Source organism: Oncorhynchus keta, chromosome 22 (genome assembly GCF_023373465.1).
Source record: "Oncorhynchus keta strain PuntledgeMale-10-30-2019 chromosome 22, Oket_V2, whole genome shotgun sequence".
Classification (NCBI taxonomy): domain Eukaryota; kingdom Metazoa; phylum Chordata; class Actinopteri; order Salmoniformes; family Salmonidae; genus Oncorhynchus; species Oncorhynchus keta.
The window spans coordinates 4872959-4888609 of record NC_068442.1 but is presented as its reverse complement, the minus strand read 5'-3'; the positions used below and the strand labels follow the sequence as shown (position 1 = coordinate 4888609).

Sequence of the window (15651 nt, the reverse complement as noted above, 5' to 3'; positions counted from 1 at the left end):
ATACCTTTTTAGCAGCTCCAGGCTTAACCACTTTCTTAGTCTTAGTTTCGGGCTCTGGCTCGTCGTCATCATCATCATCATCATCATAGTCATCAATAACAGGTTTAGGTTTAGCTTTAGACGAAGCTGCACAACACCAACAACAGAGTGGTTAGGAAGTTCTGGGATGAACACGGCTTATATAAACAATACTCTATTATAGAAGACATTTTTATATAGATTTACAGACAAAGTCCACATTTTACAAAACAGGCTACTTGTCCAAGGGAGGTAGAGAAATGTTTGCTTGCTCAAGATGATGGGTTGAGAATCTGAAATATACTTATTCATGTCACTGATGGAGTGCTGAGGTTTAGAGGGTCTACACCAGAAGTGAATGGTTATAGGAGGAAGGTATATAGTGTGTGCAATTAAGCTTGGAATGTGTTGGTGGCAGGGACACGATTACACGTGGCAGGCATTGATAAGGGAAGAGAGTCATGGATTAGTGATGGAGGGGTGGGTTGAGGTCAGGTAACCTTAAGGGAGAAATAAAAGTTTATGACCCATATCACTAGTGTCCTGCCTAGCAGTAAAGAACGATGTTTGTACAGATAGGTAGGAGGAGACTCAAGCCTATGAGGATACGTTAAATATCTGTGCTTGTGTGAAAATGTTTGTCTAATGCAGCTGTATTGATCCTCTGGACAGCATAAACTTGGTTTCATAGTGTCCGTAGAGTTTTTTACTCTGAGAATTAGAACCTAAGATAAGACAATTGGAAAAGATATAGCCACATGAAAAGGCGCATACTCCCCTATTGAACCTGGTCAAAAGTCATGCGTATTTAATTAGGTAATAGGGTGCCATTTGGGATGCACACTGTTCTGCACACTCATAGTTATACAGCTGCACCATCGAGAGCATCCTGAACGGTTGCATCACCGCCTGTGACGGCAACTGCTCGGCATCGGACAGTAAGGCGCTACAGCGTGTAGTGCGCACGGTCCACTACATCACTGGGACCAAGCCATCCAGGACCTATATAATAGGCGATATCAGGCCCCCCCAAAAATTGTTAAAGACTCCAGTAACCCAAGTCATAGACTTATCTCTGCTACCGCATGGCAAGCAGTACCGGAGTGCCAAGTCTACGTTCAAAAGGCTAATTATGAGCATCTACAGAGCTGTATGATCAAATCGTATGTCACATGCATCGAATACAACAGGTGTAGGTAGACCTTACCGTGAAATGCTTACTTACAAGCCTTTAAACAATGCAGAGTTAAGAAAATACTAAAGTAACAAATGTAATAAAAAGTAACACAAAATAACAATAACGAGGCTATATAGAGTGTGTACTGGTACCAAGTCAAAGTGCGGGGGTACAGGTTAGTCGAGGGGGGGTTCAATGTAAATAGTCCGGGTGACCATTTGACTAATTGTTCAGCAGTCTTACGGCTTAGAAGACTGCTGAACGATTAATCAAATGGGAGCGACCATTTGTGTATTCGGCGCATGTGACAAGTACAATTTGATCACCCATCATTCAGACAGTAACTGAGAAGCAAGCCAACCTGACTTTGCAGCAGGGGCACCGCCGCTGACAGACTTGGCTGCGCCAGCTTTGCCAGGAGGTGGAGCAAGCTTGGCTGGCATCACTGCCCGGGCCTTCTCCAGCAGGGCAGACACAGGCTCCTTGGAGGCGGGCTACAGGGAGAGTGGGATACACAGAGAGTCACGACAGAACAACAATACAAGCCCATTGGCTTCAGAAAAATTGCGTCATTCTAACACGACAGCGTAGCCACGAACCGGACGTAAGACAATGTTCTCTAGCCTGGGAATCCAGCTCCATTTCACTTTCTTTCACTCCACTATCAATTAGTCATTCAGTCATCTTTTATATCTTTAAATTTAGCCTGTCCAAGTCATCTCCTCCGTGGCAGGGCGTACCTTGAGTTTGCCAGTGGCCTTCAACATCTTCTCATAGCCCAGGTGCATCATAAAGATGGGCAGGGCGTCCTGGGCCTTCTTCCTCACATCTCCGTTGCGGTCCTCCAGACAGGAGTACAGGTAGGGCACACACAGCATCAGGTCAGAGGGCACTGTACGCATGGCGGGGAGCTTCTCTGCCAGCCAGCCCAGCACCTGGGGGTGGGGCATGTTATAGGAGTCTTTCTCAATCAAATGCATTTATAAAGCCCTTTTTACATCAGCAGATGTCACAAAGTCCTTATACAGAGACACAGCCTAAAACCCCAAACAGCAAGCAATGCAGAAGCACAGTGGCTAGGGGAAAAACTCCCTAGAAAGGAAGGAACCTAGGAAGAAACCGAGAGGAACCAGGCTCTAAGGGGTGGCCAGTCCTCTTCTGGCTGTGCCGGGGGGAGATTCTAAACGTACATGGCCATCAAACATGGTTGGGAGGTATTACGCTTCCCATTCCAGATGCCCCCAATGTTTCAACCATGTGCTCAGATTCCACACAATACCAGCACCTAACCACATCCTTATTACCTATTACTGCCAGCTACAAGAGGCAGGCTTTAAGAGAGGATTAAAGTGATGACCTGAAGGGCTGTGTTTGTACCTCCTGCCTAAGGAAGGGGTTCTCTCTCTTGAGCTCTTCAGACAGGTCCTCTCCCTCCAGCCAGTCCTTCATGCCGGTCTGTTCTACCCAGGCCTGCAGGGTTGTCATGGCAGCAGCACGCACGTTGGTCTACAGGGGAGAGGGGATACACAAGAGTCAGTCAACACCAATTATTCACTCAATACAATACTGAGTGACTGTTTGTTGTTCTCAGTATCAGTTGTCACTCAGTATTGTCTATCACTTATACGAGATTGTTATGCTCATCATATGTGTGTACTATGGGTACAGTATAATATTCTCTATCACACTAATCATAATAACTACCTATGCCTTTGTGCATGCATGTCAGAGTATGATAGTCTTTACCTTGCCGTCTCCCAGTACAGTGATGATGGGCATGCCCAGGTTCTTGACATGTTGCTTCAGAGCTGGGCCCATCGCTACGGCGATCTGCTGAAGAATGGTCAGGGTTTGCTGGACCTGGGGAGAGAAGAGATACTTTGGGGTCAGAAAAAGCTACAATAAATCATATAACATTCTACTATCAGACAGAAGAAAATATACTTTAGACTTAACATACAAGAGTGCCTGGCAAAATGTTTGAAGACTTTGTCGTAAAATAACTGCCTTTAAAACAATCCACGTCTTCATCAGGCTTTATATTGAATTTGAAACTGGAAAAAAAAAACAGACCGGTAGCTCTTCAGTCAGAGCCCAGCACACTTCTTACCAGGATCTTGTTGGAGTCGTTGAGGCGTCCCTTCAGTGCCATGGGTAGCTCTCCGATGCTGGGCTGGATAAACTTGGCCTCAGAGATGACCGCTGCCACCTCGTCCAGACCCTCCTTACGAATCTTCCAATTCTTGTCACCTACCTTATCCACCATGTCTTGCGTGATCTTATCACTGCACAGGAGACGGAAGAATGGAGTGGATTAATGAGGTGGAATGGCTAAACCATTAAAAACATAGAGCGGAAAAAACGTCATCTAAATAGTCAAAGTAGTACAGGGTTCTTCACACTACTGAGCTGAACAGAGCCAAACCGATCTAAGCAGTAATGAGCTGGCCTGATTACGCATCCATCATAGTTGCTGAAAATACAGAACAGCACCGACAAGGTAGTGTGAAAAAGGGTATGAGCGTAAAGTCAAACCTGATGTCGGTTCTAGGTAGCAGATCCATGACGTCAGGTGCTCCTCCCCCATCCTCCTCCTGCTCGTCTGCCTCCTCTCCATCCTCCTCCGCTCCTCCTTTCCTGGCTCCTCTGAACGCAGTTGGAGGAGACTGGCCTTGCATCTGAAGCAGCAATCTCATCAGCCCCATTGAAAATATATACATGTACATACAATCTTATATGCCTTCTTGACAATCTTATGTAGAGCGAACAGATAGCAGATGAAATCAACCTGTAGCTAGCGATTTCAAAAGAGAGCCAGAGAGGCCATTCATTAGAAAATACAAATACACAATTGTATACATACTACACATATTAGATACGGCCATATTGCCGGGTTCTTCAAATCAACCTATTCCTCACCCATGTTTTTCTTACCTTTTCAAACTCATCGTCTATCTGTTTCAGTAGGGCAGGTTTCTCATCCTCGAAGAACATGCGCAGAGGAGCTCCCATGTACAGGTACATGACTCCTAGGAGGGTGATGGCTGCGGTCCGCACCGCAGGGTTGGTCGCTCCCAACGCCGTCTTGACGTTGTTAATGAAACCCTTCACATTGATGCTGCAGGGGATAAACATGCACATTATCATACATATTTTGAACAAGTTATAAAGCATTATACTGGCAGACTTGTGTTACCACGATGGTTGCGTGAATTAGAACATCTTATCATAGGACACAGAATGCTTTGATATTGTCATTGGTGAATGAATACACCGACAACAATGGGAAGTAAGACACTTACCCAGCAAATCCAAATTCCTTCATGGCATTAGCCAACCAGTTGAGGGTTTCAGCTTGATTTTTAGGATTCTTCTGTGCAAAAACCATGGAAACCACCTGAGGGATGAAGAACGCTCGTGAACAACTGATATTTCTTACCTGTGTTCTTAAAAAAAAAATCAAAGACACGGGAGGGAAAAAAATGGAATAGCAGAACCACAGTGTCAATTAGAAATGTAGTCAGAAAGACAACAACAGACCTGTTCAGCAGTCCAGGGGAGGGAGCAGGCTTCAGCAGTAGCAGTCAGGCCCTCCTTGGCTTTGCCGCCACACTTCACATCTCCTATTTTATCCACCAGGCCGTCCAACACCACGAAGGCTGACGTCTTGGAGAATGATCCCTTCTGGGCTATCAGACCCACAATGTGAAGCTTCATCTGCATCACCTGAACCATGACCCAACCCAAGAACCAAAAGTCAGTTGTGACGACAGAGCAAGGTGGATCCATCTAGGGAAAATAGTTTTTTTATTTTACACAATCCACAATAAATGACAGGCGCTGGACAAATACAAGGTCCAATGCATAGGTCTAAGCCGTTAAAAAAACAAACCTCAGGTGATTAATCAACATTTGTATCTATGCATCCATTTTAGCGCGTGTTGTTGCGGTAAGTGTTTTAAAACGTTGGTATGATGTACCTGGAAGTTGGTCTCTTTCCAGCCTGGTTTCTTGGCAAGCATCCTAACCAGAGCCTGGCAAGGCATCTCACTCTTGTCCATCTGCTCCACAGCCTGATGACAATCACATGACAAGAATGTAACATAAAAGTACCTAACTCCACTAATGAATCTATTTAGAGGTTCGCGATACGAGCAAGATCACAGAATTAGAACACAAACGGGTTCCATTTAATGAGATATGAGTAAGACAATACTAAAGAAGTCAGATTATACAGTCAAAACTAGTCACCTTCTGAAACTCCTCCATGCTGGCCAGTCTCTCCTTCCAGTTAGCAGAGTCCAGCAGCTGCATGCAGGAGGCAGGGAGCACCGTGGCGGACCTCTCCTCACACACCTCAATCTAGTGATCACAAACAGAAGGGAGATGAAAGAGTTCACTGCACGAAAAACTGTTTTGCTCATTCAAATCAGACCCATAAAGCATGAGTATTCCTACAGTTAAAACGCTGCACATAGCAGTCCTCTTAAACAGTCGACTCACTGATAGCTCGGTCTCTACAAATTCCTTAGTTTCAGGACATTTCTTTCCTTTCGCACTCGGAGCGGAGGCAGGTTTCCCTTTCTTAGGAGGTCCACCCAACTGCAAAATAACAAACACAAATACTCATTTTAGTAGTTTCTTTACATACGCCTACAATGGTTACAGTTTGTCATCGGGGACAGTGTAGCGAGCCTGGTGAATAAGACTGACAGCCTGGGCTTCACCTCGTCTCAGGCGGAAGTGGCTTTAATAAAAATCAAATTCAAATCAAATTTTTATTTGTCACATACACATGGTTAGCAGATGTTAATGCGAGTGTAGCGAAATGCTTGTGCTTCTAGTTCCGACAATGCAGTAATAACCAACAAGTAATCTAACTAACAATTCCAAAACTACTGTCTTATACACAGTGTAAGGGGATAAAGAATATGTACATAAGGATATATGAATGAGTGATGGTACAGAGCAGCATAGGCAAGACACAGTAGATGGTATCGAGTACAGTATATACATATGAGATGAGTATGTAAACAAAGTGGCATAGTTAAAGTGGCTAGTGATACATGTATTACATAAGGATGCAGTCGATGATATAGAGTACAGTATATACATATGCATATGAGATGAATAATGTAGGGTAAGTAACATTATATAAGGTAGCATTGTTTAAAGTGGCTAGTGATATATTTACATCATTTCCCATCAATTTCCATTATTAAAGTGGCTGGAGTTGAGTCAGTGTCAGTGTGTTGGCAGCAGCCACTCAATGTTAGTGGTGGCTGTTTAACAGTCTGATGGCCTTGAGATAGAAGCTGTTTTTCAGTCTCTCGGTCGCAGCTTTGATGCACCTGTACTGACCTCGCCTTCTGGATGATAGCGGGGTGAACAGGCAGTGGCTCACAATATGCATTTTAACTGCCAAATCAATTAAATCAATCAAACCTTAGCTGCTGGGGCCTTCTTGGGCGGTCCAGAGGATCTAGCTGGAGCCACAGCAGGCGGTGCTGCCTTTGCAGCAGGTGCCTTCTTCTCCGCCCCAACACCACCACCACCACCTTTCTTTCCAGGCAGCTCCACTTTATCGGCACTTTCTTTAATCTGTTCATTTAGAGATGGATGGTCAGGTCATTTCATTTGTTGTCTACTCTTCCAAATGGGTCAACTTTAAAAGGATACAATCTCATTTACTCATAATAATACAACCCTGTATCCGATAAAGAACTCATCTACATTGGCATTAGTTCACCTTTAGTTTCAAGGGGTAAACTAGTTTTACACAGGACACACAATATAACACGGCACACGAGATCGACTGATACCAACGATAAGGTCATGCTGTATATTGACGATAGGCTAACACACTGATATTAATGATAAGATATACTGATAGCAATCCTCACCTTGTCAAGCTTGAGTTTGTCCAGATCAGCCAGGAATGGGTTGACAGCCTTCTCCCCAACCACCTTCATGGCTGTCCCCAAAGCTTCATACGCAGCGTCTCTCACCTCTGGGGCCGAATCATTCACTTGCTGAGAGGGTTAATCAAGAGATGGGGAAGTAGGAGTATAATTCCACACGCATTCACAAAATGGCGGACAAAACACTATCACTTGTGAACACAGAGGGACGTTTTCCCCAGGCACAGCCTAGTCCTGGACTAAAAAGTACTTTCAATCCAGATTCTCAACTAAGCATGCTTTTTAGTCCAGAACTAGGCTTAATCTGTGTCTGGGAAACCAGCCTGTTGCCCATTTATGAATAGGAAATGTTTTCGGGAACCTTGAGAAATGCAGGACAGAAAGCTTTGAGCATGCTCTTTGGCAATGTGGCTTGGGTGCAGTGGCGGAAGCTTCTGGCCAGGAACAGAGAGGCCTGCTGTTTGATGGAAGGGTTCTTGTTGTCCATCACACCCAACACATCCTCACTGATATTCTGGAGAGTTGTCTGCAAAACAATAAGAAGACATGGAAAATATTACGTTAGGCCCAGAAAATATAGGCAGTCCCTTGACCAAGTCAAACGGCAAAGAATATCTCAAAACAGTACCGACATTCCAGATCTCACAAAATCAGCTTGATATGAATCACATAGAAACAAAGCCCAAACTATTACCAGTGAATCCACATAGTACAGTTCACTCACAGTAAGGAAGATTGCATCAATAGCCTCTTGCAAGGCCTGGACCACTTGGGGTTTCTTCTCTTTAAACTTTTCTAAAATTGTTGGCACCACCTTGAAACACAGAGCATAATATAAGCACAGTGTTTCTGGCACAGTAAATCAGGATGTACAAGGACATGTTGCCACTGCTCCCTACTGTTAACCCACTCAGCTTGTTCATGCATCAGCTCCCACATTCACTGCTCTTGGCTTAGCATAACTGTTGTGAACACAATTCTATACCACTGCCTTGAAGGTAACTTACATGTCCTGCGTACGTTCCAAACTTCTTCCGAAGCCCAGCTGCTAGTCCAGCCACACATTTGGCAGCTAGGGTCACCAACATAACATTTGCATCTTTACCAATAACCTGGGAAACAAGAAATCGTTCTTTTCAGGACGTTTAACATTGTCCTACTTCCTGGAGACACATTCCACTACCCGGTATCCCCATTAGTGGTGTTCCCGTGAAGCATAAATGTTACAGTACCTTTCTTAGTGCTCTGACTAAGTCACCAAAGTCCCCGTTCTCCAATTTAGGGTTTTTAGCCAAGGTCTCCACTGCTTCCAGGGCCTCTTTCCTCTCCTGCCATTTTTTGGCCTCCTAAGGACAGATATGATGATAGATGGTTTGTGTCTCATGACATGGATTCCACACAATACAAGAAACACATAATAGCTTAACTTTTGCTTTCGAAAAATATTACTACACATGTTTAGAAATATATTAATTCAATAGATACACTTAAGGCCTTTTTAGTTTACGGGTCATGTCCCTTAAACAGTGGTGCCCAAACGTACAATGTTGTCGTAGAAGTCTTTAGGTAGTTTCGAGAGGATCTCCACTGCTTCCAGCAGCTCGTAAGGGTCTACCTGAGGTGCAGGTTCATCATCCTTATCTCCTGAAAGAGAGAGTTTACAGTGTTAGACATTCAATTTGATAATGATTCATGATACATGATTCCATATGTGTTATTTCATAGTTTTGATGTCTTCACCATTATTCTAGAATGTAGAAAATAGTCAAAATAAAGAACAATCCTTGTGTCCAAACTTTTGACTGGTACTGTATGCTTGACGACACGTCAGCAAAGGTTTTTCACAAGGCCAGTTTCCATCAACAAGATAACATGACACATCTACATACACCTTCCACAAAGACATAAAGCGTTGCGCAAATTCTCTCAAATAAAAGCCATTGACGAAGATCAATTGTTTCACAAATGGAATTAAGCTGCTGAGGAGAAGCCTAGTCACAGATCTGTTGGCGCTATCTCGTCAACAACTCCTTAATTAAGGAGTTCCATAAGACAGCGCAAAGACTGCCATCCAGGCTACGGGGGGAAAAAAAGAGGTAAAAGTGCCTTAAAATGTGAACTTCAAAACTATAGGCTAAATCCGATAAAGTATACCATCTGCCTCGTCTCCTCCAGCTGCCTGCTGCTGTTCAAACTTGGCCTTGAGGGCCTGCTGTGAGCGGAGGAAGCGGCTCTGTTTGGGGGCTGCAGTCGGCAGCTTCACCCACTCTTCCTCCAGTTCCTTCAACTGTGAAAGAAAGAAAAGACCGCTGTTAGACATCCCATTCACCAGACGTTCCAGCAGTTACGGAGACCCATGTTGCATATGAGCATAAGCAAACTCTGGCTGCATCTCAATTGGTCTTTTGAAGATTCCATGTATCAATCCTATTATTGAAGAAGGTCCAAAGTCCCTCCTCTCAGACCTACTTATCCTACGTGTTTTGAGAAGGATGTAAGAAATCAAGGAAAGATGAACTGAGAAAGAGCCTCTGTATCAACGTTTTCAGAAGCCTCATCTCACCTGAACAGAGTTGATGCCCTGAAGAGGAGGTCGAAGAGCATCCCGGATCCATTTATAGATCTCTACTGCTAGTAGTTTGGCCTCATCTCGAACTGCCTTTTCTCGCGACTCAAACTGTTTGGGCAAAACTTTCACCACTGGCTTCAGAGTAATAATTTTGGAGCCAAACTCACTGGAAATGAAGGAAAACAAAAGTGCTATATTTCAGGATTTAGCCCTATGGTAAAAAAAAGTGGCTGAATTAATTGGTTGGAGAAATCTTTAACTATGAAGTAGTAAAACTCACCTAAGTGCTTTCCTTAATGTTTCAATACAGGTGACAACAATCTTGGGGTTTTTGTTATCAAGGCCTTTGATGAGCTCGTCCTGAACCACCTCAGCCCTCTCAATCTCCATGTACATGAGGCAGATGTCTGAGCCCAGCTCTTTGGCCCGAGCTTTAGGTTGGTTGAACACTTTACTGACCACTCCCGACACCACCTCTCCTGATGTTCTGGAACACATGCAAAACACTTAAGCCGAAACCACACAGAAAGACACCGTCAAACTTTCTGTGCGAGAGTAGATTATCAATTCACAGACACTGCGTAGCGTATACCAGCTTAATTGTCATGAAGAGTCCATAATAAACAGTTGAATGATGTGTTTGCTACGTAGCCCTTACGAATTATTGTTGCGTGTTCCTTTTGACTCACCTTATATGTCCTACGGGAGCCACTGTACCTGCCTTCTGTTATGTTAGCTCACAAACGTGAGGAGAGTTATAGCTAATACAACCTAGCCGTTTATAAAGAATTTCGCTAGTCTCGTTCTTTCCACATAACAGCATTCTCTCTTGAACAGAGTTCCCCAGGCGTAGGCTATATGCCTGTGCTCGAAATCAACAAAGGCAGAGGCATAAAGTTATTGTTTTCAAATATGTATTATTGGCACTGGCAGCTACACAAACACTAAATAGACGCGTTTTAACTATACATGTCACAACTACAGACATGACAATGCACAAACAGTCTATTTTCTAGCTTTTTATCCGCTCACTTTACCAGCATTGCTTCGGATAGACACGAGGAAAATAGACTTGCTTTCCAATTTGAAATGCATAACGCCGTTGATGCTCGCGGCCGTCTTCTCTCATTCACTACCGGGCAGTCTAATTCCAGCATGTTCACACACGTTAAAAAAAAAGAAGCTTTTTGTTTGACTTCAAATATAGGTTAGGCTTTGATATCTTGTACAACATGTAAATATCAACCTAGACTAATCACCACATAGTAGACATCATCCGGGTGGAATCTTGAAGTGTCAACTCTGAGATAGACTCAAAGTCCCTACTAGTCATTCAATAGTGTAATCCTTGCTTGATAGGCTGCACACGATATACAGCTCTGATGTCAGACTGGCTCTCTCCATAAATAAATATCAGGCAGGCTTAAAATGTATCCTGACGGCGTTGCAGCTCACTGGAGCTTCCACAACTAGCCCAGTTTCACACAGAGAGCAGCACTTAAAACAGACAAAGCTTTCATTGGGAGATGTAGATGTATTAATCCATCTAATTACAATGAGTCTCTTGTATTATAATCGTATGCATTCACCTAACCTGTTAACCAAGGCTATGAGTTAGGCCTTTTCATGACTTATTTTCAACTAGCCTGAAGATCTAGGCAATGAGTTACTATTACATCTTCTTGTATTTACAAAGTTCAGTTTGTGTCGTCAGATGAAATCTAGGTCTAATACTTACTTGCCAGCCACATGAGCATTCTCGACGTAGGCAAGTGCTGCCTCAAGGCCCTTAAGCTGGGCCACTGCGTTTGAGTCTGTCACAAACTTCTTAAGCAGGCCCAGGTATTTGCCCCATTCTGGGCTCTTCTCGTCCTCTATCCTCTTGAAGAGCTTCAGGGCTTCTTCATATCCATTTAGTCTGGCTTTCCATACCTTGGTTGGGATGAAGCAGGAGAATAGTGAGCCTTGTGATGAGAGGGAGTCATGGTACATTTTAGTTCATAACTAAGGGATTTGATGTGACCCAGATTCTAGTTGTACAGCCAGAGTAAGAAACAAATTTATAATGGGCCTTATTTTGATGTTAAGTACAGAGGGCAGTTGTTTGGCTTAGCATATCCTCCATTGTGATTGAAGCAGTCAGTGAGTGTAAATCATTTGAGAGAGACTGAAGACGGGGATCGGAAACTTTAAATCATAAGCTTCACTGCATGTTAGGCTATCCTTTTGGAAAATCCATTGAGCAGTCTTCAGTCTAGCTCTTTGCTGTGGGAAACGTAGTCCAAATGAGCTGTTTTTGTGGGGGAAACGGTGTTCCAAGAAAAGCTGCTCCTTAAAATGAGCTTACCAGTGTTTTTCACAAGTACACAGAGTAGCCACCAAAGAGAAACATTTGCCAGCCAGGCACCCCGGACCAGTAGTGCGAAATGATTGAATTGGCTACTTTATTGAGTTAACCTCCCAGATTGGAAAAATGTATTGTGTAGAAAGACATGACAATTTAAATGACTGAAAATGTATGAATTCAGTGTATTGGTAGTAGTTCTGGATTTTGTCTAGGTCTATATGATAAGGGCTATTTCCTAAGTATAAGAATATGAAACATTTCATTTAACCTGTATTCGAGATTAAAGTCTTATTACGTTTTACTGCAAAGTATGCATTGCCACGTTTCTTTTTCAAATGATGTATTTTAATAGAATAGAAAAATTAAGTAAATAGCCCACATTATGTTGAAAAATAAATGAAAAGGGTTCAATGGAAAACATCAAAGGCTTTACGCCAGTCTTAAGTATTATACTCAACATGAAATAAAAAAACTCAACATGCACAAAAATAATTATGCTAAAAACATCAATACATTCGTTACATTGTTGAATTCCGTTTTAAAGCCCAGATTCCGTAAGGGACCTAATGATCATATTTGGACCAGAATGAGGCTCTCCACAACCTATTGTTCCTGCAGTGATGATTCTTCATCTAATGTTTTCATTATTTATCTGCAGATAATCCTAAAAAAAAAAAACCTTGGCCTACCGGTCCCCATGCAAATTAGGGAGCCAAATGAATGGCTCTCTCAGCTATGCGATAGGCTACACTGACTGATGAGACCAGAGTCACTCACTTCAGCGCCACTGTCTGGCAAGCCCGGACATCCTAGGAAAGGAAAACCTTTGGTTTACTTGTCCAGATGCGATACCACTCTGCATGATTTATGAATGGCAAAGGGATATAGGACATCGACTTTATTCAGTCGGTTCGACACCTTTTATAACAAGTCAACACTTGCTTTTCAGTTGTCCAATAAAGCACAGTAAATAGCTTATGTGTCACGACTCTGCGTCGCTGGCTATGTGAAAGATGCGAAAGAAAATACATTGTTGCAGAAAATAATAATTAGGCTAAGTGGATTTCGACTCATTATTACAACTTACATGACATGGGATGTACAAACCCACGAGCATCATGCGCTCTCCCTGCTCCATGTAAAGAAATTAAACTGCATCCAACCACAGCGCACACAAATTATACCGGGGATGGGACAGACGGCGCTTCCATTGTCGCTCGCTTTGTGTATAATAGGCGCCTATCCTATCAATAGATTGCTAGAAACTGCATGTCATTCATTCTAGCGGGAGAGGGCCCAAGGGACTAGCCAATTTAAACTTTTAAATGAAAAGTCGCCTTGTTAATAGGAAGTGGAAAAGGTAACCGGCTGAAAAGGAGTCCGTAACCGGCTGATTAGCTGACGGCTGGCACTAATGGAAAACACTGGCTTATAATGTGAGTTCAGGGTGTGCTATTTGATAACATTTTCTGAAACAAAACCACAGAAACACATCCAGCAAGGATTCAACACTGTGGAAAGTCAGGTTTGTCTTCAGTGTGTGTGTGTGTGTGTGTAAGGGGTAATCACCTTGTGTTCACACTTCTGGTCGATGGGCAACTTCATCCACTCACTGTCATCACCCATGATGACCTCTGGTTTTCACCTTACAAATTCAACTGTAACAACAATATCAAAACAAAGTGGGAGTCACCAGTTGTGCTATCCATTCTCAGAACATCCAGTTGGAATGAGTGCTGGTATGTCAATAGTGCAGTCATAACATACAATGCCTTCAGGAAGTAGTCATACCCCTTGACTTAGTCCACATTTTGTTGTTAAAAGCCTGAATTCAAATATTACTGCACACTGAGTGAGTCCGTGCAACTTATGTGATTTGTAAAGCACATTTTTACTCCTGAACTTATTTAGGGTTGCCATAACAAAGGGGTTGAATACTTAAGACATTTCAGCTTTTCATTTGTAAAAATGTGGAAACACATATGGTCTATTGTGTGTAGACCAGTGACAAAATCTCAATTTTAAGCTCAGGCTGTAAGAACAAAATGTGGAAAAAGTCAAGGGGTGTGAATACTTTATGAAGGCACTGTACATTTCCGATTAAATTAAATGTGTATTTCACTTCCTTTCATCCAAGACACATAACCTACTATGCATGCATCAAAAGATTGAGAAGATCATTCCAATAGTGAATTTGGCACAAAATCATCAGTGTGAGATGCTCTGGCCTGCAGCAATAACACGTGTGTGGAGAGTGCCGACATAATTCAGTTAAACAATTACCTTGTCGAATGCACTGTGGGTGGAGAACTGCCAAGACAAAACTTGCCGTTACAATATAGCCAGCTAGTTAAGTAGTTAAAAACGGCCGTACTAGGTGCTACAACTCTTTTTGAACGGACAATCATGTCATTACCTCCTAATGCCCGTCAGATTTCATATTGACCAATGCACGTTGGGGTAAACAGCTTTCAGAAATGACATTTACGGTTACCACTATCATGTCATGTGTAACGGTATTCCTCAACATGTTAGCTATCCATCTATCTAGCTAGGCAAATTAACTACTTGCAAATAGCTGAGCGATATGTAAAGATTTGCCAAGAAGCATGGCAACAGACTCTGGCAAGCTACATCATGTACATTACCGGGGTCTGTGTTCCCACCCATCCAGAACAGCTACTTGAAACGGTGCCTGAGGAAGTCCTGCAGCATAATCAAAAGGACCCCACACCCCAGTCCACTCCCTTACCGTCTGGCAGACGCATCTGAGCATGAGGTCTGATACCAACTGGCTCAGAGACAGTTTATATCTACAAGCCATCAAGCTGCTGGACTGACCACCTGCACCACACACCCACACAATGTAAATACTTGGCCCAATTCCCCCCGTTCGTCTAGCGTTAGCTTAAATATTGTACTACAAATGGTGCCTTCCTGTATTATACTAAAATGTTTATTCTACTTCCATTCACTTGTTCCTATTGTTATATTTGATTGTTGTTGCATTGTCGAAAGGGAGCATGCAAGTACGAATTTCGTTGCATCCTGTGCATACGACCAAATACAACTTGAAACGTATGTGTGACTGGCTGGGACGAGTTCAGGATCTTGGCTGGGCAGAATGAACTAGCGAGCTACATTACAACCTAACGTTATAGGTTGCTAGTTACAGTAACATGATGAACATTGCTGGCAGAGCCCCGCTCGCAACTAGTTAGCGCGCTAATATTTCGAGAGAAAAAAAACGTTGTTTGTTATTGAAACTAGATTTGGTTGGAATCAAATAACGATACAAATGTGTGGCACACGTCTTAAACGTCAGCTTGCTGAAACTGATGCCGTTGGCAGCGGACAGCGTCAAGCTAACGTGGCTAGTAACCGTAACGTTAGCTAGTAACTGCTAGCTGGACCTGTCAACACCACCAAAACCCAACAACCACTTTAACTATTTTACAACGATGCTTTCTCACCAACCGGTGTAACGTGGAGCAAATATAGAAGTTACGACATTGCATTAAGCTGGCATGTGTACAAAATAAGACATGTCTAACGTTACCTGACATTTAAAAAAAAAAACAGCTATTTCATCTCCACCACAGCCAGGCCCAGACAACGC

The 15651-nt window shown here is 43.0% G+C and overlaps 1 protein-coding gene across 3 annotated transcripts in view; it reads right to left on the bottom strand.

Annotated features, from left to right (window-relative positions):
• The window catches only part of ckap5 (cytoskeleton associated protein 5), a 40792-nt gene that overhangs the window by 24872 nt on the left and 269 nt on the right, over nt 1–15651 (bottom strand). Inside the window, exons 2-27 of one of the 3 annotated variants that reach the window (XM_035798002.2) lie at nt 14316–14342; nt 13602–13690; nt 11424–11617; nt 9966–10172; nt 9680–9851; nt 9271–9403; nt 8660–8760; nt 8349–8462; nt 8124–8228; nt 7841–7930; nt 7478–7642; nt 7099–7227; nt 6641–6796; nt 5699–5797; nt 5447–5557; nt 5176–5268; nt 4736–4921; nt 4498–4592; nt 4130–4313; nt 3731–3873; nt 3306–3480; nt 2942–3055; nt 2573–2701; nt 1936–2130; nt 1557–1689; nt 5–126 (exon numbers count right to left, since the gene is read on the bottom strand). In XM_035798002.2, the coding sequence (XP_035653895.1) occupies nt 5–126; nt 1557–1689; nt 1936–2130; nt 2573–2701; nt 2942–3055; nt 3306–3480; nt 3731–3873; nt 4130–4313; nt 4498–4592; nt 4736–4921; nt 5176–5268; nt 5447–5557; nt 5699–5797; nt 6641–6796; nt 7099–7227; nt 7478–7642; nt 7841–7930; nt 8124–8228; nt 8349–8462; nt 8660–8760; nt 9271–9403; nt 9680–9851; nt 9966–10172; nt 11424–11617; nt 13602–13658 (3402 nt within the window). In that variant the 5' untranslated portion in view covers nt 13659–13690; nt 14316–14342. Of the gene's footprint in view, nt 1–4; nt 127–1556; nt 1690–1935; nt 2131–2572; nt 2702–2941; nt 3056–3305; nt 3481–3730; nt 3874–4129; nt 4314–4497; nt 4593–4735; nt 4922–5175; nt 5269–5446; nt 5558–5698; nt 5798–6640; nt 6797–7098; nt 7228–7477; nt 7643–7840; nt 7931–8123; nt 8229–8348; nt 8463–8659; nt 8761–9270; nt 9404–9679; nt 9852–9965; nt 10173–11423; nt 11618–13601; nt 13691–14315; nt 14343–15591; nt 15649–15651 lie in introns of those variants that run through there. The other 2 variants (XM_035798001.2, XM_035798000.2) reach the window with 2 other exon arrangements.